Raw genomic sequence first — 27,371 nt, forward strand, 5'->3', positions numbered from 1 at the left:
AATGTCTTTTTGGTATTGCAGTTTACAATCTTTGGATTTAATTGATTTAGCTACTTCAGCAATGTCACCAGTAAGACAAAAGCATTTTGACATTTGAATGTGGCCCAATGGAGGATTTGGCCTGTTAGGCCGGCGTCAACGGCTCCTAGAGGAAGACCCCATTGTTTATCACCCTAAGTGCATAATGGGGTAGAATATGACACAGGTGAAGTCATGCATGGACCTGGCTAGCTTTAGCAGAATTTTAACAGTTGCCAAGCAACATAGTAGTACATCAGAATAAAAGTTATCTCGGAAATACAATTTTACTAAATGTATGTTAAATAAGTAACTGACTTATTTTATATATTTATAACTAAATATATAAAATAAGTCAATTACTTATTTAACATACATTTAGTAAAATTTACTCAGCGTAAATGCATACAAATCTCTATTTGATTTTTACAATAATTGGGCATTGATTCAGAGTTTCTTTTTAGATTAAAAAACAATATATCTAGAATAATAAAATGTACAAAAAGAAAGAAAAGTTATAACTTCAAATATTACAGCATAAAATATACGCTGTAATCTTCTTTGACCATCTACTTATAAGAATGTAATATTTACCTAAAACAATAAATGCATTTTGAACATTAAACATTGTCTTCAGAACCCTTCTACATACGGAGCTTGCAAGCTTAACCTAAAATAGCATTATGCGGCTGTCCCATAGACGAGGAGGTGACAAGAGGCCGTTCTTTTTGAATGGATGTCTATGTAGGAGATGCTACATTAAGCTGAATAAACTGCTTTTGTGAAGAAACAGCTCATTATTTAATGAATTGACTGCATGTCCACTAATCTTCAATATGTTTTACACTAAACAATCCTTTTGGAGTGAACTATGCCGTGAGTTTACTATGATAAAATTGCTGTTTTAAAAGAAAAGACGCTGAACATTTTGCGATAAGTAGGTGTCGGTTTACGGCTCTGCCCATTCATTTGTATGGTATCCGTAAACGGTGACTTACTGTCGTAACACGCTAGTTGACGGTTACGCTCTCTAAATGCAACGTATATATAAGATCTCTGTTTTCTTTTCTGAAGTGTATGAAATGTTACATTATAGCGCCCTCTTGTGACGCAATTACATTGAAAATGTAGTTCTTCTGCACATGCGCAGAAAGCCAAATCATTTCCGGGCGAAGATACTGCTAGTAAGTGCGATTCACACAGTTATCTGGACTCTATGAAATCTTTAGTACGTAGTATGAAATGAACACCTGAACACGTGAACACATGAAACGTGAATTGCGTCACTAGTAGGACGTACGCTCATTATTTGTTTGTCTCGTGCATGAACAACCTGTTGTGCAGATCATTTTCACGATTCACCAGTCTCTGGATTTTTAGCATCATGTGTCAACTATATTAGACATGCAATCTCATGCGTTTGACCACTTGTGCTTAATTTGAAAGCCAGAGAGGTGATTTAATGGTACACATTGTTAACAGAGGCATTGTATGCATGCACAAATGTTATTGAGTAGAGATTAGAAATAATGCTTATGTCTAGCATTATGCCTGTTGCTTGCACAGAGTACAAGGATCAACAGACAGAGCTCCTTTGCATTGAGTGGTCTGTTTGACTGATGTCTAACACAAAAGCTAGTAGCAACTCTATGCACTCAAGCATGCATGTCCATAATGTAGTCTGTTTTAAGAAAATGCATGGAAAGTGTCCAGTTTGTGTATGTTGTGATCATGTTGCATTTTGATATGTGTAACAATGCATTTAAGACTGAAGCTAACTGATCATGTTTGTATTTCAGAGGATGTTGGGGTATATATGGCAGTATTTCTATTCCTCTTTTCTACGGTTCTGGGTGAAATGGATACTTGGGCTGGTTACGGGAACATGTGAGCTACAGCGGATCTGTGCCCAGTGCAGAGCTGGAGCGCTTAGGACAACACAAATAGGTGACACACCTACTACAGATTTTTTTCCCCTTCTGTTTCACATTTTAGATTATAGCTATGACAATAACACAAATGGAAGTATTGGAATGGTGTAGTGTACCTATCATTGTTGCTTTTCTTTGCAGAGTATTCCCTGAAGTCGTCCAAAAGCAAGGTATGCATCTTCGGTGTCTTTGTGTAACTTAAATGCAATTCAGAGTTGAATCTTATAACCTTTATTTCATTGGACTTAACCTGCTCAATCTTCATCCGGCTGCTTAAGCACTTTATTATCTGAATATTAGCTCAACATTGATATGGCCCAGATTCTTTACCCAAAGCATAGTGGTCTGGTTGATAAACGTGGCTTATATTAGTGCACTGTCAACATCTATGAATCGTTTTTAAGATTGTTGTTTTTGTTTGTGTTTGATCAGGTATTGCGAGCAGCTTTATCTTTGAAGGAGAGCGAACTGGAGGACCATCTTGCTCAAATCATTCGAGAAAAGAGAATCAAAGAGCAGAAAGATCCAACGTGAGCCTCTCTTGAAATCACAGTAAACTAACTAGTGAGAGGAAATCTTAGCATGCTAAAAATACATGCTGGAAGGAAGCACTACTGAGTGCAACTTAGTCACTATGCTATGGATAGCACAGCAATTGCTCAATAGATAAAGCAATATGTAGAATACTCAAATTGCATTAGTCCTCAATCCACTTTTTACCATTATGGTAACCCCCAAAACTACAGCATAACAGAAATTATTTTAACTCTCAAGTTAACAAAACATTAAAAACTAACAATTCTCCCCCTTTATATTCATCTTGCACAAAGACACAAAAAATAACACTTCATTTTAACATTTACTCTGCCTGTCGAGTCCCATTCAAAGCATGCTAGAATCTAGAAATCCTCTGCCCAAGTTCAGTTAACCAAACAAAAAAGTATCCATGTTGTCCCAATGCAAATGGATTAAGTAAAGCTGACAAGACATTTTTAGTTGAATCAACTCAGTTAATTTAAGTTCCCTTGGTTAAATTAATTTGTGAGTAATACAAACATGCGAGAATTGAGAAGAAGTGATGAAAGTGAAAGTCCCTTTTTCTTTAGTACGGGCCCTGATTGCATGATGGTAAAAATGATCACTATATTTTTCTGAGTGTTGTAACCGTTGTAAGTATAATTAAAGCAAAAATGTTATTGTATGACCATTATAAAATCACAGGTCAACTCATATTGTGAATAATATAAATGTTATTTAAATGTCTTTATTTTCTAGATGTATTTTCCCTAACTTCAGCTAGCAAATCACAAAAAGAGTTTCATTTGAGTTATTTTGACTTGTAAAGTTTTGTTGGACTTACTCGATTCAGTTAGGTTTCCTCTACTTGAAGTATTTAAGTTGCAATTTCATGGTAATTTTAATTTAAGGAAACTCATTGAAAATATGTGGAACAACGGTCCATAATTGAATCAAGTTCAGTCAAATAGTAATTGTTTCTTAATTTTATTTTCTATAACATTTGTATCTTTGGTGAGGCAAAGTTGATTGTTTCACCATCAGTCAGGCCGGGGGAAGTTTCCTAAAAATTGTAATTTGTTTTGTAAATTGTGCATATTTCTTGGAGTTCGACCGATGTATCGGTTTTGCCGATTAATCGGCACAGATAGTTGCTTTTTGAAACTATCGTTATCGGGGAAAAAAATCAATGCTGATAGTTATTTTTTTTTATTATAATTTTTTCTCTGTGTTCCTGTGTGTTTCGATCTTGTTCATAGTTAAAAGTCATGCATTATGCCCCAAATCAAATTGTGTTTTTGGTTATAAGTGGGATTTTGGTTGCGCAATAAACTGCATCGGGAATTTTATTTATTTTGGACTCTCGTTGCCTCTGTGTCTCACAGTAAGGATTTTATTTTAACACCGTTTTTAATTTAACATTTAATTATTAGATTTTAGAAACTAATGGACGATTAATCGGTTATCTGTCTATTACACCAATTTAGTTATCGGCATCGAGGCAAATCTAGGGGAGCAATTCCCCCTGGTTGTTTCCATCATTTACTGTAAATGACATCAATTAAATTTAATAGCATAGAGATGACAACATCTCTTTTTCTAGTTGTCTATGGGTTTGTTTATTGTATTCATAGCCATCTTTCTATGATCGGTATACACTGGTGGCCAAAAGTTTGGAATAATGTACAGATTTTGCTGTTTCGGAAGGAAATTGGTACTTTAATTCACCAAAGTGGCATTCAACTGATCACAAAGTATAGTCAGGACATTACTGATGTAAAAAACAGCACCATCACTACTTGAAAAAAGTCATTTTTGATCAAATCTAGACAGCAGCCATCACTCCAACACCTTATCCTTGAGTAATCATGATAAATTGATCATTTGGTGCATCAGTCAATCATTGTTTTGAGGAATGAAGGCTATATAATGCTTGAAATTGCAAAAAAAACACTGAAGATTTCATACAAAGGTGTACTCTACAGTCTTCAAAGACAAAGAACAACTGGCTCTAACAAGGACAGAAAGAGATGTGGAAGACCAGATGTACAACTAAACAAGAGGATAAGTACATCAGAGTCTCTAGTTTGAGAAATAGACGCCTCACATGTCCTCAGCTGACAGCTTCATTGAATTCTACCCGCTCAACACCAGTTTCATGTACAACAGTAAAGAGAAGACTCAGGGGTGCAGGCCTTATGGGAAGAATTGCAAAGAAAAAGCCACTTTTGAAACAGAAAAACAAAAAGAAAAGGTTAGAGTGGGCAAAGAAACACAGACATTGGACAACAGATAATTGGAAAAGAGTGTTATGGATCTTAACCCCATTGAGCTTTTGTGGGATCAGCTAGACTGTAAGGTGTGTGAGAAGTGCCCGACAAGACAGCCACATCTATGGCAAGTGCTACAGGAAGTGTGGGGTGAAATGTCACCTGAGTATCTGGACAAACTGACAGCTAGAATAACAAGGATCTGCAAAGCTGTCATTGCTGCACGTGGAGGATTTTTTGATGAGAACTCTTTGAAGTAGTTTAAGAAGTTCTGAACATTTTTTTCAAATTGTAATAGTAATTTTTCACGTTATTAATGTCCTGACTATACATTGTGATCAGTTGAATGCCACTTTGGTGAATAAAAGTACCAATTTCTTTCCATAAGTGCAAAAACTGAATATTATTCCAAACTTTTGGCCACCAGTGTATATGTTGTGGATATTTTTTAAACAAGGTCTAACAGCAGTTTTACATGCCAGAAAAATGACTCCTTGTTGAATCTCTACTGCTCTGTTACAGGTTTAAGGTGAATTTTCGCCAATGTCTCTTACAAATAAACGGTTATAACGAGCTGTTTGAGGCAGTTGAGGAACTTCGAAAGGAGGTGTTTGACTCTGATAAGGAGGAACATGAGAACATGCTCCTGAAGGTGACTTTCTTTATTTTATTTCATTTAATCTGATACCTCAGTTGAGGAGGTCAGCTGACACGAGACTAAACCAGAGTGATAAAGTGTCAAAAGTTTGGACACACTTATGTTTCTTATGATCTTTTTACATTTGGATCTAAAGGCATTTGATTGAGTTTTTTGTAATTAGTTTTGTCGACAAACATTGTGCATACAGTACTGTGCAAATGTTTTAGGCATATAAGATGTTTCACAAAAGCATTTGTCTTAAGATGGTTATGTATATCTTCAGCTTTAATGTGTCAATAAGAAATATAAATGTTAGACTCCCAAACATTACTTTTGCAAATAGAAAAGATGAGAATAGAAGAACAGGGAGCCCTGCAACAGACGTCATGGCCCCCACAGAGCCCCCCACTGAACATCGTGTCAGTCTGAGATTACAAGAAGAGACAGAAGCAATTGAGACAGATTAAATAGATAGAAGAACTGTGGTGAATTCTCCAAGAAGCTTGAAACATCCTATCTGCCAACAACCAAGACAAACTGTGTCCAGGTGTATCTAGGAGAATTGGGGCTGTTTTAAAGGCAAAGGTGGTCACACCAAATATTGATTTAGCTTTTTTATGTCTACTGGACTTTGTATGACATTAAGTGATGAATGAAAACTATTTATGTCGTTATTTTTGAAGACATCCTCACTATGCAACATTTTTCACAAGTGCATAAAACTTTTGCACAGTACTGTATGTATTAGAGGTCGACCGATAATATATCGGTTTTACCGATTAATCGGCACAGATAGTTGCTTTTTGGAATTATCATTTATCAGCAAAAATCAGTGCTGATAGTTTTAAATTATAATTTTTTCTCTGTGTTCCTCTATGAACTGGCAGCACAGACATTTTAAAATAAGAGTCCCCGATGTATTCTGGTCTTGTTCATAGTTAAAAGTCATGCATTGTGCACCAAATAAATTTTTTTTTCAGGTTATAACTGGGATTTTGGTTGCACAATATACTGGGATTTTATTTATTTTGGACTCTTGTTGTCTCTGTGTCTATCACAGTAAAGAAATACTAAGATTTTTTTATTTTTATTAAATTGTTAGATTTTAAAAACTATCGGCCGAGTAATGGTTTACCGACCTTTTCCACCAGCCTAGTTATCGGTATTGACAAAATCCACTATTGGTTGACCTCTAATATGTATGATATAAGATTGTCTCTGTTTTTGCCAGTTGTGGGACTTGTTAATGCCATCAGCCAAGTTGGAATCGAGGATAACTAAACAGTGGGGCAACATCGGTTTCCAAGGTGATGACCCGAAGACAGATTTCAGAGGCATGGGCATGCTGGGCCTCACAAACCTTGTGTGAGTGCAACGTCTATAATTATACAAAAGTCACATTTTTTTTGTCTCTTTGCTTTCCTGTTGCATTTTAAATGGAGTTTTTTCTTTACCCAGTTTTTTCAGCGAGACATTCACAGATGAAGCCCGTCAGGTTCTGTCACATGCAAATCACCCCACACTCGGGTGAGTCTGACCTTTCCTCTGCTGGTCAAGACAGAGTTGTTATTAAGGGTTGTAATGTGAAGCAGAGTTGAATTGTTACAATTAACGAGCAATATCGTAACTTGCCTAGCAGAATTCAATTGATTTGTGTTCACGGGAGTGTGTAGAGCAGCTATTTTACAACGGCTTCAAATGTAGAGCCAGAACTATCAGTTTTATAATATTAGTTTTACTGTTTTTAGTGTTTAAAGTGTTACATAATGTGAAACTTATTCATTAGTTTTCAGTAATCTTATTTTTTGGTTTGTGTCTATCATGTCTCTAATATAAAGAGACAAAATTAAAATGAGATGAATGATTTTTCATGTGTAAAGTATTTCATTCATTGGATTTCGCAAAAATTGGCATTGTTATCTGGTTATGTAATGTATAAACCATTTTTGTTCAACTTTCAGCTAAAATAAATATATTGTGAGATATTCTGTTACCGTGATTATAAAATACTCATATCTTGATGATTAGATGTTGGTCGCCTACTCTCGGTGTTCTTTATAGTCCAAAATGGCACTACAATTTAATACTATAAATAAATGATGTGTGTTTTGTGTTATTGCAGGTATTCATATGCAATAGTGGGCATTAATCTGACTGAGATGGCGTACAGCTTAATGAAGAGTGGCGCTTTGAAGCCTCATTTCTATAACGCTGTATCTGGAAAACCTCAAATGCAGCACTTCCATCAATTCTACTGTGAGCAAGCAAACATTTCTATTTTTATACCGTGGTTCTTTTTTCTACTGTTGTCCAATCATATCTTCTCCAGGAGTGAGGTCTTATTGTACTTATATCTGTGGACTGTGGTCTGATAATGAGCTACTTTAAACAAATGCAGCATACCAGTGTTGTTTTTTGTCCATTGCTCAGTAAGGAAAGTAATAGATTGGGTTTAGATGATGATTTGACTTGTTTTTCTGAGCACCAAATCACATAGAAATGTCTAAATACAACCATTTGGGTTTAATATCAGGAACAAACCCATCAAAAATGACCGTTTAGACCATTACGTTTTTTCATGGGGAAAATATTGAATTCTCATTACTGTAAAGCAAAAAACAAAAACAATTACATATTTAAATTGGGAAGTATTTATTCATCATCTTATTATTTGCTATACTGACTGTAATTTATGGTGATTAAATATAAAAAATCACTGGATTACCAAATAAAAAAAAAAGAGTAAAAAATTCAAATTAGACTAATTCTTGTTACTGTAAAAAAGTAATTTTTATATGTATTTAAATAAAAATACTCTTTATTTATTGAAATAAATAAAACTAAATAGTTAATAAAGGTAGTAAAACTAATTTAGCCATGATATATAAATAATTTACAATTTAATTAATTTTACATTAAGATTTTATTTTATTTTTTACTAATTTAAATGTATTTAATTAAATAAATAAAATAATTATATTACAGGTTTTTTTTAATGTAATTACGTTTTTTTTAAAAAGCAGTATCATAGGCATTAAGAATACGGGGAATTACAAAAAAAAAAACAATGTAACCGGTCCTGCTCAAGGCGCTTCAAGCGAGATTTGAACTGGGGTCTCCGGCATGGGAGGCGGGTGTTAACAAGGAGGCTAAAGTCTACAGCCTCTAGCATCAGTCGCTAGTGCGCCTCTTGAGGGGAGTGAGTTTTACACATACTGCACAGCATGCACCAGCTGGCTACAGTTACACTTACATTTTATTTTACAACTTTGACATAGAACATACCTGAGAAATCAGGAGAAAAGAAGACGACACACAAATTAGCTGCTTTTCTCAGAAAGTTTGCGTGCCACTAACATCTGTAAGCAGCGCCCCCCCTTGTGGCTGCAGTAGTACTGACTCGTTGAAAACAGCATTTATATTGACATAAATCATAAAAATAAATTATTTCTAATACAATATAAACACTCCTTTTAAGCAAAAATGTGACCATATGTTTGTCACACCAAGTAAAACAATTCAAATTAGACTAATTCTTGTCACTGTAAAACAGCAATTTTTATATGGATTTGAGAAGAAATACATAAATATTAATTATTGAAATAAAAAAATTAAATAGTTAACAATGTCAGTAAAACTAATTTTGCCACGATATACAAGTAATTTACAATTTAACCCGGTGGGCCTGAGCTTAAAAGAATTGTCAAAATATGAATAACAATAGTCTTAAGTATATTTATATATAAATATACTTGACCAACACAAAATTGGTATCGTTTGAAAGGTTAGAAGCTGTACTTTCCAATGCATGCAGACATTATGACCAAAACTGAACAAGTGCTTTGAAATTTGCAGACAAATCAGAAGTGTCCGTTTTGATCATTTATTTAAAAAAATTGCACTGTACATATTATTGTTATTGGTAAAAACATCAAACTCATCAAATAGCCATGTGTCATATGTTGTTGGAAAGCACTCAAAGAGTAGAATACAAGCCTATTTTTATTACTCACAGACAAAAATATAGCAAGTAATAGCAAAGTATACAGTATGTCTTTGACAATTATGTTGGTGTTGCTTTTATGCCACGTTTTTGCTTATAACTTCACGAAACTTTACAAAACATAAAATATCACATACCATTACTTAGCAATGAATTAGGAAGAAATTATCTTTCAAACGAGCCCTCACACAAGGTAATCTGATGTATAGATCATTAGATAATCCACATGAAGCACAATGTTACATACGGCCACCAGGAGATGGCGCCAAGTACATGAGACAGACTCAATAAATCCAAATGAAACTCATTCTGTGAAATCTCAAAACTGAAAGCGTGTCTGCATTCTATGCAAACCTTTAGTCATTGTTGTGTTTGCATGTGTAATTAGTTCATATGTACAATTATTATGTTTTATTTGTTTGGAGAGGCTTTTGGACACTAAGATAATTTATATTTGTAATGTTATAACTTTTGATTGCTTTGTCGTATCAACACAACATTTTTCTCAGATACATTTTGACATGATTGGGAACAAAACAAAAGCAGTTTTTTGGAGCCGACTTATTTAAACCCACAATGTTTTTTTTGGGGGGGGGGGGGGTGTTTTCAGCAATTTCTTAGGCTGAGAGTCTCAGAAGTTATCATAATCTATATCATCCAAAAATGTGAAAAGTTTTCTTTACGATGATACGAAATCAGATTCTCATAACTGTAATGTTTAAAAATGTACATATTTAAATTAAGTATTTATACGTCATTGTATTATTTGTTGTGCTGCCTTTAATTTTATGCTGATTAAAAACAAACATTGTATTATTATTTTTATTTTTTTTTTGAAATTCAGTAAAACAAATGCAGTATTATGCTGATGAGAATCACCATTGAGAATACTGGGAATTACAATAAAAAAAAATAAATAAAAAAAACGTATTCTTGTAAATTTATTACAGCAAAATACTCAAAAGTTTTTATTTAAATAAAAATGTAGTTAATTTTTTTAATGCAAAATATTTGTATTTTTATTTTGGGGTGAAATATGACATGGAGACATTTTATCTACAAAATCTTCACTGTTATGATCATCAAATTCTTCTGTTTACTGTGTGTAGGTTACCTGGCGTACGAGTTTGATAAGTTCTGGTTGGAAGAGGAGCCAGAGAGCATCATGGAGTTCAATCGCTACAGGGAGAAGTTTCACGACAAGGTCAAAGGGCAACTCCAGGAACCAGAGGTCACTCTAATCATGACTGCGGACCCAAAAAAGTGATTCCAGCATTCCAACACTATTACAAATACAGGAATGAGAATCAAACGAAAAAGGAAACCCGAACAGTTGTTTTTGTTTTCTTTGTCACTTTCCAATTGACTCCATGATAGTTTTTGAGTAGCGAAATGTACAATGTGCATGAAAAATTAAATAATAATTCCACAACAAAATACTGTATAAACTGTACATCAGAGGGGTTGAGCTGGTTGGTTAGCTGCCTTTACATAGTCAGGGAAAAGATTTCCACTGTGAAGTATTACTAATTATATAATTTAGTGCATTTAAAGTAACATTTTAAACTCTCAAGTTCATAGATTGGAATTCCCTAAACACTTAACCGTTTTGGTTGTGCGACTCCTGCTTCTCTTTGTAATGTTTACCCATCTCAGGAAGTTTATGTTCGTAAAAATAGATAATTTTAGGAAGTTATTTTTCCTAAGCCTCCTAAATTTCTTTATATGCAGAGCATTCAACCTCTTTGCATGTTTAAGTTATTATAAACCCCGACCCATCATTGTCTGTACATTTTGTTGATGTGGCCTAAAACCTGAGAGTTGTACAGTATTTAATATCTAATCAGTTTTGTTATCTGTTCTGTTAATATTGTTGTTCAGACCTCAACTCAATTCCAAAGTACAGCATTTGTACAGTATGCACAAATGTTTATGTAACACTGTGTCGTTGTCTTATTTAAGCAGGGTTTGGTTTCAAAGATGTAACTTTTTATTCTTGATGACCCGATTAATTTTATAGCGTTGGATTCATACCTAATGTTGAAGAATAAATTTAGCGACTGAATATAAACAAATGTTTGCATTTCTACATGCATTTCGTAAACATTACAACTTGCAGTAAATAATTTGGATTTGTTCTTAACTATTTCACGAACAGTAAAAAATAATATATTTGCTTGCATATTACAGAGCTAATTTTTAAATGATCAATTTTGAATAAAATATTAATTTGTTGGGGATTTTCCACAAATTCAGATTTTTGTAATTACAATTATTTTTATTTATATTAGAATATACTGTTAACCATTTGTCATATGATGTATAAACTGTATTATTAGCATCAATCCTTATATATATCACATGCACAAATTATATCACATTTTAATATTTCACATTGGGCATAAAGAAAATAAGGGAACATTGTATAAACTTGTTTTTATTGAAGTGTATGCTTGCATTATAGCTTTTCAGTACTGAGGCAATACTCAATTTTGGGGTCATTACAGGGTAATGAGTATAACAAATAGACGTCATAGTAAATAGTTCTGTTTTAAACAAAGGACTAATTGATAGAAACACAAGGAAACATAAATATTACATAAACATTATATACATTAATGTATCACAAGGGGATGAGGTACAGAGCATTCTTTCATTACAATTTGTGCGTTTTATGATATCAATTGTATTGAGCAGAAGTTGAATTATTGAAATAAGAAAAATGCCCTGTAAGAGAAAGGATGGCAAACATGATACAATTCTATGGTGACTTAATCTTGCCACTGAGGAGAAAAAGGTTCCGACTTGATTTTTCACAATTATGACTTTACATCTTGCAGTTGCGAGTTTATAATTTTGCAACTACATTGCGATTACATTTTACAATATAAAATTTGGACACTGTTTCTCCCTATTGCAACTTTATATCTCGCAATGTCAAAATTACGAGGTACAAAAAGTCAAAATTATCTAAATTTTTACTTTTTGTATCGTAATTTTGACATTGTTTTTCCCTATTGCAACTTTATATCCCGCAATGTCGAAATTTTATATTGTAAAATGTAGTCGCAACTATATCTCACACATTACATCTCACAATTGCGAATTTATATCTCATAATTGCGAATTTATGTCTTGTAATTGCGACTTTATTTCTCGTAATTGCAACTTCATATCTCACAATTGTGACTATATATCACAATTTCAACATCTCTCAATTTGGACTTTTTACGTTGTATTTTTGACATTGTTTCTCACAAATTCAACAAAAATTGTGAAATATATCACAACTGTCTCTCACACATTATATCTCACAATTATGACTTTATACCTCGTAATTTAGTCAAAGTTTATCACAATTGCGACTATCTCGCAATGTCAAAAAATTTAAACTGTGAAATATGGAGTCGCAACTATATCTCACACATTACATCTCTCAATTATGACTTTATATCTCGCAATTGCGACTTCATATTTCACAGTTTTTTATTTCTCTCAATTTCGTAATTTTGACATTGTTTCTCACAATTGTAACTTTATCGCAATGTCGAAATCTCACACATATCTCACAATTATGACTATATCTTGCAATGGCGACTTCATATCTCACAATTTTGACTATTTCTTGAAATTTCATAATTTCAACGTCGTTTCTTGAAGTTGCAACTTTATATCTCGTAATGTCAAAACTTGAAAATTGTAAAATGTAAATTCGCAACTATATCTCTCACATTATATCTCACAATTATGACTTTATCTCGCAATTGCGAGTTTATTTCTTGTAATTGCAAGTTTATACCTCACAATTGTGACTTCATATCTCACAATTTCAACTTCTCTCAATTTCGACTTTATACCTCGTAATTTAGTCAAAGTTTAACACAATTGCGACTATCTCGCAATGTCAAAAAATTTAAATTGTGAAATATGGAGTCGCAACTATATCTCACACATTACATCTCACAATTATGACTTTATATCTCGCAATTGCGACTTCATATTCCACAATTTTTTATTTCTCTCAATTTCGTAATTTTGACATTGTTTCTCACAATTGTAACTTTATATATCACAATGTCGAAATCTCACACATCATATCTTGCAATTGCAAGTTTTTCTTGTTTTTATTTTTTATTACGAGATATAAACAAGCAATTATGAGCATTAGAATTGCAATTGCGAGAAATAAAGTCACAATTGTGAAATAAAATGTCAGAATTGACTTTTATATTTTTATTCTATGGCGGGATATGGCTCCCAAAAGAGTTGTTGCTTCTATTAAATGGTTCCTGAAGCATCCTGTTGTGTTGGCTAGTCAACTCCCAAATCTGAATGAATTGTTTGGAAGCTGCTGCCAGATCTTCATCTCCAGTTTTCATCACGCTGTCAGTCTGTGAATCTGTTTTAAAGGTGGGATTTCAGTTTTAGCTTAATTTCTACGTGGTCGCTTCGATTCTGTTCCTGGACATCATCATGGCTCTCTTCAGCTGCTCGAACGACACAAACATCACCACGTTCCAGGAACCCAGCCGCAGGAATGACGGAACAAAGCTAAACGACAGAGAAGTTTCATCTGTTAGTCAAAATCAGAAATCATTATACACTGGATATTGGGCTACATAATATTATTTTAGAAATATGTGTAACCCAAATCATGTACTAATGTACTCGAAAGTCAGTATCTGTAATCTAACCCTAGCCAAACCCCTCTAACTTAGAATTCGTTACACTACTTTTTGTACTAAAAACGTAACTAGATTACAGTAATTTATTACTTGATAATTAGATTACAGCAATCACTGATCAAGTCAACATTCAGAGTTCGACTTGAGGAAGTTTCTGTGGTGGTGGGGGCATGGTCGAGCGCCGGTTTGTGAATGGAGAGCGAGATTGGGCGATGAGAACGGTGAGAATTATCACCTGTCAATGGTGATCTCCAACACCTGTTTCTCATTGCAGTGAGGGTGTGAGAAGGATTTAAGAGAGAGCCTGACGCCAGAGAAAGAAGAGAGAGTTTACACACGCGTCGAACGCTGTGTATTTTGTTTGAGGCTGAAAAGCAGTGTTTTTGGTTTCTGTTTGCGCTGGAAAGGGACTTCTGTGTGATTTAAATAAAGCTCACGTGGATTGTTGATCCGGTCCCCACGTCCTCCTTCTTACACCCAATGAACCTGTTTCCTTTTCTAGTTTTGATTTTATTGTGCGCCACTGAGATGTTCTTTGTCTATTAAAGCATTCAACCAACTTTGCCTGTGTTAGTCATCACATAGGGTAAGATGGGGGAAGACTCCCCCTGGGGTAAGATGACCCCCCACCCCCCACACCTTTAATTTTCCTCTTGACCACAGATGGCACCAAAGCTCACTTTAGCATTATTTATAAATTGCAGGTGCACTACTTCATGATGATGTGTCATCTAAGCAATAGTATTTGTGAGAGTAATCCCATCAGAACAGTTTTTAGATAAATTGATCTAATTTTCTAATATTTGAAAATAGTAAACTGTGTCTTTATATTACATTAAATATGAAACGTTTGTATGTATATTTGTTCATGGGGGACTTAAGGGTAGAATAATTGGATTTGAGGGATACAAATATGTAATTATTCTGAAGTGTAAAGTTGAAATTGTACCCTTGGGGTAAGATGAATCTTTGATTGTGATTCTGTACTTTGATTTGTCATTATGAAACATTTAATTTGAGTCAATTTATTCAAATTTCATTGTCAAGATGCATAATTTTATCTATTTAGTTTTAGAAATTTTAAGTAATGACATATTTTTCCAAAAATACAATTATTAGGATTAATTTAGCCTGTAGATTATATATCATGTGAAGATCAGGTGACAGCTGGGGTAAGATGCCCCCCTTCTTTTTCCAATGGTGGGGCAAGAATTACCCTTTCATAATTTTCATTTCTGTGCTGTTAAAACTAAACTGTAAATTTTTTCCATTTGATTACATAATATAATGTTGGGTAATGCATAATGATCCCATACATGCTAAACTCGTATATAAATGTGTTACAATTTATCAGTAAATGGACACTGTTCGTAAGGGGGGCATCTTCCCCCATCTTCCCCCATCTTTTGAAAATATGTCATCTCTCACCCTTTGTAGAAGGCAGTCGGTCCCTCTTTAGTCATCATAGTCCAGGCGCAGTTGAGGGAGCTTTTGTATTGACCAGGAGGGGAGTTCATGTATCGAGTCTTCACCACATCCACAGGAGATGCGATCACTGTGGTGATGAAACCGGCTCCAAACGCAGACACAAAATGACATGGCAGATTGTCTGTGACACAGAACAGGAGGGAGAACATTTATAAATGTTACTGAACTGACTAGTGTGTCTAGAATTTGTTCTTGCACTGCAAAATAAAAAAATAAAAAAATACGTTTTTTGTTTTGTATTGTTTGCTAGAACAAAATATCCCACTTTATATTAGGTGTCATGTTTACTACTTTAACATTAAAATACATACAATACAACGTATTTGTAGTATTTTCTACAAAATTCTCACAAGATTGACATTTGCTGCTACAGAGGTTGAGGTACAGTACAGTTAGGGTTTAGGGTAAGGGTTGAGGTAGGGTTTAGGGTAAGGGTTAGGGGTAAGGTTAACAGTGTAACTACAGATGTAAATAAATGCAGGTATTTTTAATGTAGGTACAATGCAACAACACGTATGTACATAATAAGTACATTGGAGCAAATGCTTAAGTACAGTACACATTCAGTAACGTTTGTCTTTGTGTCATCTTGTACTGACACTGACACCTAGTGGCTTGGATGCAGCATCATTTAAAATCAATAGTTTTCAGTTTCAGATGCCATTGTAGAAATGTAGTATTCACAGTCATGATAACTTTAATCAATGAGTGAAAGTGTCCAATAACAGGACGGTTACTGATGTTAAGTGAGTAGTATTCGGCTGGTCATGTGTGGACCCTCTCCATGTAGAATAAAACAGCTTTTATAAGGTTACTGATATGACTGGAATCTTCATTTTAATGTGAGTGCTCATGATTTCATACATATGTTGCAAAATTACAATTCATGTCTTTAGGAGTTAAACTTTTTATGAGGAAAAATTACCGAATACACCTTCAAGTCTTATTTTCATAGAATTTACTTTATTTTACATTTTTTATTAAGCATTAAACAAACCTTTCGAAAGTTTATGCTTAAAACAACATGATCACACGGGACCTCGAACGTTTCGGTGTCCTGACATTTACGCCATTCTGACGAGTTACCGACAAGCGCCATTTCCCATTAGACATCTTTGCATCAACAAAATTCTGTTTACCTTTTCCTGCAGCGCAACTGATAGCGTGTTGCATGAGCAGCCTCCAAGACACAGGTGCTGGTCCCACGGGAACCAGGAATTAATCATGTTCACTTAAAAAATTATGAGCTCGATTTGGAGGTTGCATTTTCCTCTAAATTAAACTTTTATTCCACTGACGGTTAGGTTTAGGTTTGGTGTTTGGGTTAGGGCATGTGGATAATGCATTCCTGTTGACTATTACATCATTTACAGCTAAAAAACAACTTGCTTTTGGCACCCCTCTGTGGACATTTCACCTGGAAACTGGAGCTCACAAATACGTTTAACAACACTTACAGCTTTGGCCACCGGGGGCAGTGATTCGAATTTCAGTACGCACAGACTGATTTCAGCAGAAGAACTTTCTATCTACTGTCGCCGAATTCACACTGAGATCAGTCTGTTTTAAACAAGAAACAATACTTTGCCAATAGGGCAAGCAAAACAAACTTAATTCAAGATATATTACCTGAAAACAAGACTTTTTCACGTAAACAATTTTGCTTCTTAAGTAAATGTATCTTTTTTAAGGAACATCAGGTGGTTTTACTGGAAAACAACAACAAAATTACGGATAAATAAAATAAATTTTAGCAGTGCACATTTTAATCTGCAGAATTACATACAAAATCAGCATTAAAAAAAAAATCTGCTGCCAGCTTTCTATCTGGGTCTGGTTAATCTAGCATATGTCACAGGAATTTGATTCTTAGAGACACATCATCATCTATTTCCAAGCTCCTTCACACCTTTGCCCTTATTTACAGGACTTTCACTACATATGCTGGTATGATTACTTGCTGATCTTGAGACACCAAAGCATGTCCCAAGCCCCATCATTATCTTATCAAGTGAACAGAAGATAAGAGGAAAACTCATAACTCAGAGAGGTTTGTACCGGTTCTTTCTAACATTGCTCCACACTAGTTATTCTCAGTAGTACACTAAAGAGAGGGTGTGTTAGGTTTTGACCAATCAGAGATCGTTCAAGCTGTGTCTCCTTATGGATACTTGGCCTGATTTACAGGCTGTTTCCTTGTCCAGTAACGCTTGCCATGTGTTTTGGATTTTGAAAACACTATCTTCTGAGTACAGTTTCAGGTGTGGGGCATACCTGACAGAAGTTTGTGCCTGAGAATGGCTTCCTTGATGAGATCGTAGGACACCAGTTCTGTGCAGTTGACCAGAGCGTTTCTTGTGATGTTGGGAAGAGTTCCTGTGAGGGAAAGACAAATAAAATATATAAATATATTCATTAGAGCTCTGTCGTCAATGTTATCTCACTGGAATTAAACCAACAAACATATAATGGCAAATTTGATTCAAACTGCATCTTAGTATGAGGTTTTTCTAAAACATAGAACGTGTTGCCTTCTGGCCGGCGCTACAGAGCTCTGAGCACCAGAACCGTCACGCACAAAAACAGTTTTTTCCCTCAGGCTATCCATCTCATGAACAGTTAAAACTGCCCCTTTGAGCAATAATTATGTGCAATACCCAGCTTAGTCTATTTATATTTAAAAAATATTTAGCCATTCCCTTGTACTATCTGCATATAACAGATATGCATATATATATATATATATATATATATATATATATATATATATATATATATATATATATATATATATATATATATATATATTTTTTGTCTTATTGTGTATTTCTATATATACTTACATTTTCTATTTGCTTTTTATTTTTATTCTATTTTTTATTATTATCTCTGTCTTGTTGCTGTATTGTTTGTTTCTGTCACCAAGACAAATTCCTTGTATGTGTAAGCATACTTGGCAATAAAGCTCATTCTGATTCTGATTCTGATAGTGAGCTGCCTACATACTGGGCTTTTCCACTGCATGGTACGGCTCGACTCGACTCTGCTCGCTTTTTGAGGGTTTTCCACTGTGGATAGTTCCTGGTACCTGGTACATTTTTTAGTACCACCTCGGTCGAGGTTCCAAGCGAGCTGAGCCGATACTAAATGAGACGTCAAAACCCTGCAGATCACTGACTGGTCAGAGAGAATCGTCACTACCAGTGTCACTGGATTGCGACACGGGATATCAACCCGCTAGTTTTAAAGTTAGCAACAGCGATAGCAGTATCATTTGTTCACGAGACTTTCGAATTGTAAAAAAAAAAAAAAAAAATCGCTGTGTGCAAAACCACACCGTGGTCAATAAACGAGGTGCAGACGTTCCACTCGTTAGTAGCCGAGGAGAGGATCCAACGAGAGCTGGATGGGGTGACACAACTATGACGATCAGCCTATAATCCCACCCACATTGAGGCTGCACTAAACTGCAGTGGGAAAGCAAGCTCAGAAAAGTAAAGCGAGCAGAGTCAAGTCGAGTCGAACCGTAACGTGCAGAGCAAAAGTGCCAATAGACAGCATTTTAAGGCATCATAGACGTGCTCCAGATGTAAAGTTTGTTTCAAAAAGGCACAATTATGCTGGTTTATCCTTATAGATACTAAGGCAACATCAAATGTATCTTTCACAGAGAAGAAAATGCCATAATGCACTGACAAGCTCAGTTAAAAAAAATCCAAGATATCGGATGAAGCAAGAAAAACATTGTTTATAAATACACTTAGAAATCATTTAATGCTGAAAAGTCAATAAAAATAGTTTTAATTTAAAATGGACTATTTTCTTACATTTTTGTGTGTACAATGTATTTTTACGCACATACAAAAATCAAGAGTTCATGGCAAATTTGCCGCAAACTTGCCGTAAATTCGCCACTGATAATTTTCACATGCAAATGAGCTTTGCGGCAAACATGCGGCAAATTGTACATTGTTGCCAAAGGTTTGCCGGAGGTTCACCACTACTGGCGAAGAGCTGCAAACTTCTGGCAAACATTTGCGGTGAATCAAAAGCTCATTTGCATGTGAAAATAACGAGTGGCAAATTTGCTGCAAGTTTGCAGCTAGTTTAGATTTTTTGTAATGGGGCTTATTAGAGTATTGCATTGTTAGTTTAGCAACATGCTAATTCGAAATTCTTGCAAGAGAAATGATCATTTTTATTGTACTTACAACTCATTCAGTACTGAAAAACTATCTATAAAAGTACTTCGATCTACTTGATAAATGTACCCCAAATTAGTGTTATGTTTCTTAATGCTTAGCATCATGTTGTTTATTTAGCAACATGCTAACGTCAACACTATTGAAACCTTGGGGAGTAGATAACTAAAAGTAGCGTTGCTACTAATTTAACTAAAATTTTCAGTAGCGTGAAAGTTGCTTAGATATTTTCACAATAGCTTTTCCAGTAATAAGCTACATTTTTGAACAATTAGTGCTGTAGCATCACTAAACGCTACATTTGTCACATTGTGCGAACGCAGCAATAGACCAGAACCGCCCTCTCTTTTTCGTTTCATGTTAATAAATGATTCACTGATTTACTTTAGCCCCCCACAGCCTTAAAATATGTACATTATTTAAGGTATATGTGTTGAACTGAGTTTGGCTAAACAACCTAAAACTAGCAGCAATGCATCGCGTGTATGTTAAACGTCACTTCCATCAGCTGAATACAGTGAATGAAATGTTAATGCTCTATTTGGGATGACACTAATCTTTGAAAATTCATACACTACATGGCTGAGTGCATAGTGTATAGTGTAAATGCACAGTGTATAGCAGTGTTGTAGTCAAGTCACTACATCTCGAGTCCCTGTCGAGTCCAAGTCACCAATATTGAGTCCGAGTCGAGTCACCAATAACTGCATACAAGTCCGAGTTACAAGTCCTGTTTCTTTGTCTTGAATAATTACTTGAGAACTTAATAAAATTCTATATAATTCTATCTATCTGTCTATCTGTCCGTCCGTCCGTCCGTCCATCTATGTATCTATCTATATCAGTATTGTATAGGCCTATTCTAGGCCTATACAATAATAAAGGAAATAAAAAATGAGATGTCAGAAAAATAACTTTCAACTGTAAACAACAGTGCTTTCTTGCCATTTATTTATTTATTCTCAGCTTTTGTCCTCTAGTGTATTGTTATCAAAATTCATTATAATTCAGGCGTTGGAGCAATTCACATGGATGGATGGATGGATGGATGGATGGATGTTTGCCCTTTTAACAAATGGGATTACTTCACTGTTTTAGCCTATGTCACACGAGCCAGTCTCCATCTCTATGTAAAACTGCACCTGTCATAAATGCATGAACACACGTCAACATGATCTTATGTTCCCGTTATAATTATAACTGGTAATAATGATTTGCAATTTTGTTCCACATATTTTCGAATTTTCTACGTATGTGCCGCCACATAGATTCTGAAAAATCCTTTATGCATTCTAGACTTTTGAGAGGACTTTAGTCGCAAAGTGTTCTTTGTTAACGGTTTCTGTCGTTTGATTTGCTTATGTCTCTTACATTGTCAGTGAGCATCAGAATATCATTCTTACAGTACGAATTTCCCATGTGTTATGCACCACCGACCAAATGGCGAGTTGATTCCTCAAACTCGAGGGTATTCTCCCTCGCTATACCACGTGTACAGAGGCAGAATATTTGTATGAATAAACAGAGGCAGAGTTATTTTGCATTATAACAGATTTGCGAGTACACATGACATGTTTTGAATGGCACACGCACTCTCTAAACAAGAGCAGGGAGATTTTTGTGTCTAGTTTTGAGTGAAGGCAAAGGAAATCCGCGTCCGAGCGTAGAGATTCGAGCTCGCGCAACCAGTACATGGCATGACATGTGTAACGGTGGCCAGCTGATAGATAGCTGTGCAATGTGTATAAACCTCACCTCCCAGGGTTTATACACATTGCACAGCTATCTATCAGCTGGCCACCGTTACACTCACCCCCCTAAACCTCACTCCCATTCGGGTCACGGCACCATTGTGACGCTCCTGTTCTACCCGCTCCATACGGGACTCGAACCGGTGTATCTGGCATGGGAGGCAGGTGCGCTAGCAAGGAGGCTAAAGGCTACAGCCTCTAGCGTCAGTCGCTAGTGCACCTCTTGAGGTCAGAAGAGTGAGGTTTATACACATTGCACAGCTATCTATCAGCTGGCCACCGTTATACATGTCATGCCACGTACCGGTTGCGTGAGCTTGAGTCTCTGCGCTCGGACACGGATTTCCTTTTTTTACACTTGCATGTGATCTCAAGCCATTAAAGGGCAGAACGCAAAAGTTAACGGTTGTAACGAGTCCTTTCCTCCAAGTCAGAATGCACCCAATGCTGGAGTCCAAGTCCAAGTCTGAGTCATTAGTGTTCAAGTCCGATACGAGTCACGAGTCATCAATATTGCGACTGAAGTCGGACTCGAGTACTACAACGCTGGTGCATAGTGTGTCATTTGGGACATAGTTTTGGTCTTCTTTTTGAAGCGAGATACTTAGTGTATTGCTGTTGTTTATCACTATACTTCGATTCAGTTATATAGAATAGGGTGTTTTCTAGTTTATTTCTGTATATAAGTATACATTTATATTCAGTTTAATGTTATGACCCTATTTAACCCTAACAAAAAAATTAACCATGGTTTTACTAGAGTAATATTGTAGTACCATGAGTGTAGTAACAATTTTTTCTGCGGAAACAATGGTTTTGATACAATTAACCATTGTTTCACTACAGTAATAATGTAGGATCCATATAGTAACCATGGTTTTACTATAGTAATTTCATAGTAACCACGACTGTAGTAACCATGGTTATACCATGGTTAAACTATGGTTATTGTGCTAAAACCATGGTTAATTTTTGTAAGGTAATGTCACCCTAATTAAATAACTATCAGGTGATTTTATTGAATTCTGTTTCAGCTTCCCCAACACTTATTGAAACCAATTGTTAAGTCAACTCTTCCATGCTCTTTGCATGAGGAACATCATTTGTATGATGCACAGAGTTTCTCCCTATGTAGACCATTCCAAATTGGTCACATATGAGGTTCTATTTCAAAGGCGGTTGCCTATGAAGGCCGTAGACAGCAAGGCAGCTCACAAGGTTTTGAAACAGAGCCCAAAACTAACCAGAGTCCGAGTTACAGAAACTGTCCTAAAGTTAAATAAAACCTTTGCAAACAGCATACAGACCTTTCCACAAGCCTCTGAGGCCCTCCTGTTGGAAGATCTGTCTGTAGGCCTGCATGGTCCCACTGTAGCGCCGTCCCACGCCCTGCAGGTTCATCTGGGCCTGGAAACGCACTTTCACAACGTCTGTGGGCTGGGCTATGGAAACAGCCATGGCTCCAGTGGTGCAGCCAGCTATAATCCTAATGCCCACATTGGGACCTACAAGGCAAAAATTATTATTTAAGCAAAAGTCTCTATTTAAATCTACATTTAATCTCATTGCTGTCTAGAAGAAACAACTGAGATATTAGAGCGATTGTATTTGTGATTTTTCCCCTTTGGGATTATGTACACAGTACAGATTTTTTTTACTCACTGTCTTTGCCCCTTGTGTAGAAGCTCTTGACGTTGTCATACAAGCCGATTCGTATAGAAGCAAATGCCATCTGTCTGTGCAGTCCAGCTACTAAGCCGTTGTAGAGCGAGCGCGGCCCCTCCGTTCTCACCATAGTGCTGATGGTACCAAACACTCCTCTGTAACGGATGCCATTCGCTGCTCCCGTTATTGCTTTCTCTCCTTGGATCTAGAAGAAAACAGCAACACAGAACATTTTTTAATGGTTCTTTGGACAGCCATCTACGTGCTGGTGCTTCAAAGAACCCAGTAGGTATTGGCTTTTCTTCTGGTTTGATGATACCTAAAACTAATACAATATAATGAAACTCATGTATTATAATCATTTATATAAATTGCTTTGTTTATAATCATAAATGTTATTTTGTGAAAAAACTTGCAGGAGATGCAACATTATGCAAGAGTTATGGCCACTTGTGTTTATGTGCTATATAAATTATTGAATATATGAATCCAGATGGTTGAATCCAGATTGTTATTAAAATAGCTGTTCAGCCTCTCTTCAGAATGAAGCGTTTGTACCTGCAGTCGAACTTTGGCAGTGTCCAGAGGGAAGGTGACTAAATCACCAATGCAGGCAGCTGTTCCTGCACTGAGCACCTTCACCCCCAGAGGAGGAGGCACATCGGATGGCTTCAGACCCACCATACTGACAGCTGCAACACACAGAGATGGAGGATTTACACTGGAATGTTATTTATAAAATACACCACATTTACAAAGCATGCACATTTGCACCAATTAAAGATCAAAATATTTCAGCTAGTGTGATTTTTTTTTAATAAATTTGTTTTATCCCCTTTTCTCCCCAATTTTGTAATGCCCAATTCCCACTACTTAGTAGGTCCTCGAGGTGGCGCGGTTACTCACCTCAATCTGGGTGGCAGAGGACAAGTCTCAGTTGCCTCCGTTTCTGAGACCGTCAATCTGTGCATCTTATCACGTGACTCGTTGTGCATGACACCGCGGAGACTCACAGCATATGGAGGCTCATGCTACTCTCCGCGATCCACGCATAATTTACCATGCGCCCCATTGAGAGCTAGAACAACATAATCGTGACCACGAGGAGGTTACCCTCCCTAGCAACCGGTCCAATTTGGTTGCTTAGGAGACCTGGCTGGAGTCACTCAGCACACCCTGGATTCAAACTTGCGACTCCAGGGGAGATAGTCAGCGTCAATACTCACTGAGCTACCCAGGCCCCCTGCTAGTGTGATATTTATAAAAATCTATTAAATGTAATATTAAAAAATATATGAAAATATATTAAACCATTAAAAACCAGGTTTTACATTATTTTTTGTAATATTTTATAGAATATGTACATAATATTTACAGAATATTATGTTTAAATAAATTAATAAAGACAAATATTTAAAGTATGCATTTTATATAATTTTAATAATAATATGAAAATGTATTATAATTAAATAATTAAATAAATAATAAATATATAAAAATAATAAAATGAAATAAAACTTTTAAAAATAATGTTTTTAAATTATTTTTTAAAATAATATTTAGAATATGTAGAGATGATCTGCTATAACACTTGAAACTTACAATTATTTGTACATCAATTTATTTAATATTAAATTTTATAATTACATTATTATAATTAAATCATTTAAAATATTTCAGCTAGCTTGCTTGGTGGAATACCTATAAAATGTATTTTTTATATAATAAATATTTTAAAAAGTAATAAATGAAAACTTTAAAACATTAAAATATTTGTTGCATTCTTTTTACACAATACTTTTCATCATACATGATTATGTAGAGACTATCTGCAATAATACATGAAACAATATTATTTGTACATAAATGTAAATAATATTATGAAAGACATTTAATGCATGCAAATTGTTTAAAATTTAAATAATTATATTAATGTATTATAATTAAATCATTTAAAATATTTAATCTAGCGTGTTTAGTGTAATACCTATAAAATGTACTGAATGTTTTATAATATAAATATTAAAAAGTGATCAATTAAAATACTTTAAACCATTAAAAATAATGTTTTTATTTTTTTTTTACATATTATTTAGATTATGTAGATTATCTGATATAATACATTAAACAGTATTTTATTTGTACATACATTTATATAATATTATGAAAGAAATATTTAATGCATGCAATTGAAATTATTATATTAATGTATTTTAATTGAATAATTTAAATAAAATATTTCAGCTAGGTTGTCAGTGTGATATCTATAAAATCACTTTTTATATTATAAATATTATTAAAAATAATACATTAAAATGCTTTAAAACATTAAAAATAACATTTGACTATTTTTACATAATAATTTAAATTAAATTGAGATTATTTAGATTACCTTCTAAAATATATATATATATTTTTTTTTTTTACAGGATATTTACTTACTTTTTATACAAAATATTTTACATTATATTTACAGTATTTTTACATAAAAATAATAGAAACAGATTCTTAACTGACCTGTGATTGAATTCCTCTGTTTGATGGAGTGACAGAGCTGTGATGAAAACTGGAGCTTTGGAGAGAGAAGGATACATGCTGTCTTTCTTTATATATCATTATCCAGGAGCTCTCACTCAGGGAGGTGTTTCTCTGGGAAAGATTACTGGCCAACACAAAGTCCACCCTCGAACTGAGAGGCAATGTCTAAAATATCCCATATCCTGATAAACATCGTTATTTCTACTCAGTGAACACAAAGCTAGAGAAATCTCAATGTAATGTTTGAATTATTTCAAGATATTGCAGTGTTTAAGTACACACCAAATCACTCATGCAAAGGTTAACAATGATCAACTTGTTTGTGTTAAAACATACAATAAAACAAACAGTTTTGAAGATGTATATAGGATAGAATAGTGAGGCTTAAATGAATCATGCAGATGCATTGAAGAAGGTAAACAAAGCTCTCAGCCAATAGGAGAGATGGGGAAAGTCAAGTAAGGTCTAAAAGACGATTGGCTTCATAGCAGGGTGGGGTACAGTACGGTATGGGGCAAATAACAAACATATATAAGTTTCTGTTTAACAGATAGAAGACAACATGCTGGAGTTTTCATTTATTCCAGGATTTGACCTTAAAGCAGTTTCCCCAGTACCGTAAAGTTCAGTCACTGCTTGCCAGTATGTTTCTCATTAGATATGTTCTGCTTATTAATGGTTAAATACTCTTTTTAAACTCATTCTTCCTCTAAAGTGCTCATTGTTACAGCCTGGTAACTTAGCGGACTGATATAAACCTGTGCACCCTGACTCCTGGAAGTTGCGTAGCCCAAAAATTAGGAACCTAAAATTTACCTAATTCACCTAAAACTCCAACACAAAGAACCGTTTCACCATAAAAGGGTTCATTAGGTGAATAAAACTCTTAATTTAACCATTAATATATTAATATCTAAAGCAATTTTTTTTTATAGTGTACAATGAAATATGAACATGGGTTGGAAACAATGAGTACGTTTACATGCACACCAATTCACTGATAACTACTAAAACTAATCTTATTCAGAAAATATGACAATGCAAGAAAATGTCTCCGGTTACACATGTAACCTCGGTTCCCTGAGATGAAGGGAATGAGACATTGTTGCAAGCACTATGGGGAGTGTCCTTTTACACGACCTTGTTGAAACCCTTATATAATCACGCCAATCCTCTGATTGGCAATGGTGTCTGAGCCCCGCCCCTATAGGCACGCAGTCGGCCTAAGTGTGGCGCTCAGTCACCATTTCTTGGTGAGGACAAGAGTGAGTCACTCGTAATATGAAACTCTGAAGTAGTAGTGCGGCCAGCTTTCGCAATGTCTCGTTCCCTTCATCTCAGGGAACCGAGGTTACATGTGTAACGGAGACATTCCCTTTCGATTCTATTCACTCGACACTGCTGTAAGCACTATGGGGAATGATATCCCATCACACCACACTACGTGACATTACACTCCCACAGTTATAACACTAAATAGAGATATTCATATAGAGTCACAGGCCACAGGCCGGTGACTTATAAGTCATATTAAAGTGTATATGAATAGTCCCACTCCAGATGGAAATTAATGTATTCTGGGATCTATATGAACCATATAGATATACACAGTATAGTTTATTTTTTTCTCCCCTTTTCTCCCCAGTTTGGAATGCCCAATTCCC

General features: G+C 35.1%; 2 protein-coding genes across 4 annotated transcripts; one reads left to right on the top strand and one right to left on the bottom strand.

Annotated features, from left to right (window-relative positions):
• Window positions 1-1,173: 1,173 nt before the first annotated feature.
• Window positions 1,174-11,633, top strand: elmod2 (ELMO/CED-12 domain containing 2). 3 transcript variants are annotated; one of them, XM_051703534.1, is made up of 9 exons: window positions 1,174-1,202; window positions 1,818-1,965; window positions 2,091-2,119; window positions 2,382-2,479; window positions 5,258-5,387; window positions 6,607-6,740; window positions 6,834-6,902; window positions 7,498-7,631; window positions 10,488-11,633. In XM_051703534.1, exons 2-9 carry the CDS (start codon window positions 1,821-1,823, stop codon window positions 10,643-10,645), a joined length of 897 nt encoding a protein of 298 aa, XP_051559494.1. In that variant the 5' UTR covers window positions 1,174-1,202; window positions 1,818-1,820; the 3' UTR covers window positions 10,646-11,633. The 3 variants fall into 3 exon arrangements, with proteins under 3 accessions (XP_051559494.1, XP_051559495.1, XP_051559493.1); XM_051703535.1 differs by lacking the exon at window positions 1,174-1,202 and adding an exon at window positions 1,345-1,472; XM_051703533.1 differs by lacking the exon at window positions 1,174-1,202 and adding an exon at window positions 1,352-1,483.
• A 166-nt stretch (window positions 11,634-11,799) lies between these two features.
• Window positions 11,800-25,815, bottom strand: ucp1 (uncoupling protein 1). Its single transcript, XM_051703532.1, has 7 exons — window positions 25,687-25,815; window positions 23,728-23,861; window positions 23,167-23,374; window positions 22,812-23,009; window positions 17,826-17,927; window positions 15,492-15,672; window positions 11,800-13,929 (listed from the first exon to the last, which is right to left on the bottom strand). The coding sequence occupies exons 2-7, from the start codon at window positions 23,851-23,853 to the stop codon at window positions 13,815-13,817; spliced, it is 930 nt and encodes a 309-aa protein (XP_051559492.1). The 5' UTR covers window positions 23,854-23,861; window positions 25,687-25,815; the 3' UTR covers window positions 11,800-13,814.
• Between the last annotated feature and the right edge of the window lie 1,556 nt (window positions 25,816-27,371).

Source organism: Myxocyprinus asiaticus, chromosome 7 (genome assembly GCF_019703515.2).
Source record: "Myxocyprinus asiaticus isolate MX2 ecotype Aquarium Trade chromosome 7, UBuf_Myxa_2, whole genome shotgun sequence".
NCBI classification, from domain to species: domain Eukaryota; kingdom Metazoa; phylum Chordata; class Actinopteri; order Cypriniformes; family Catostomidae; genus Myxocyprinus; species Myxocyprinus asiaticus.

Coding starts and splice junctions, on each gene's coding strand:
- elmod2 (XM_051703533.1), top strand. Junction 2,480..5,257: donor AAAGAGCAGAAAGATCCAAC/GTGAGCCTCTCT, acceptor GCTCTGTTACAG/GTTTAAGGTGAATTTTCGCC. Junction 7,632..10,487: donor GCACTTCCATCAATTCTACT/GTGAGCAAGCAA, acceptor TACTGTGTGTAG/GTTACCTGGCGTACGAGTTT.
- ucp1 (XM_051703532.1), bottom strand. CDS start 23,853: ATGGTGGGTCTGAAGCCATCCGATGTGCCTCCTCCTCTGGGGGTGAAG. Junction 23,010..23,166: donor CTACACAAGGGGCAAAGACA/GTGAGTAAAAAA, acceptor TTTGCCTTGTAG/GTCCCAATGTGGGCATTAGG. Junction 13,930..15,491: donor CCGACTGCCTTCTACAAAGG/GTGAGAGATGAC, acceptor TCTGTCGTTTAG/CTTTGTTCCGTCATTCCTGC.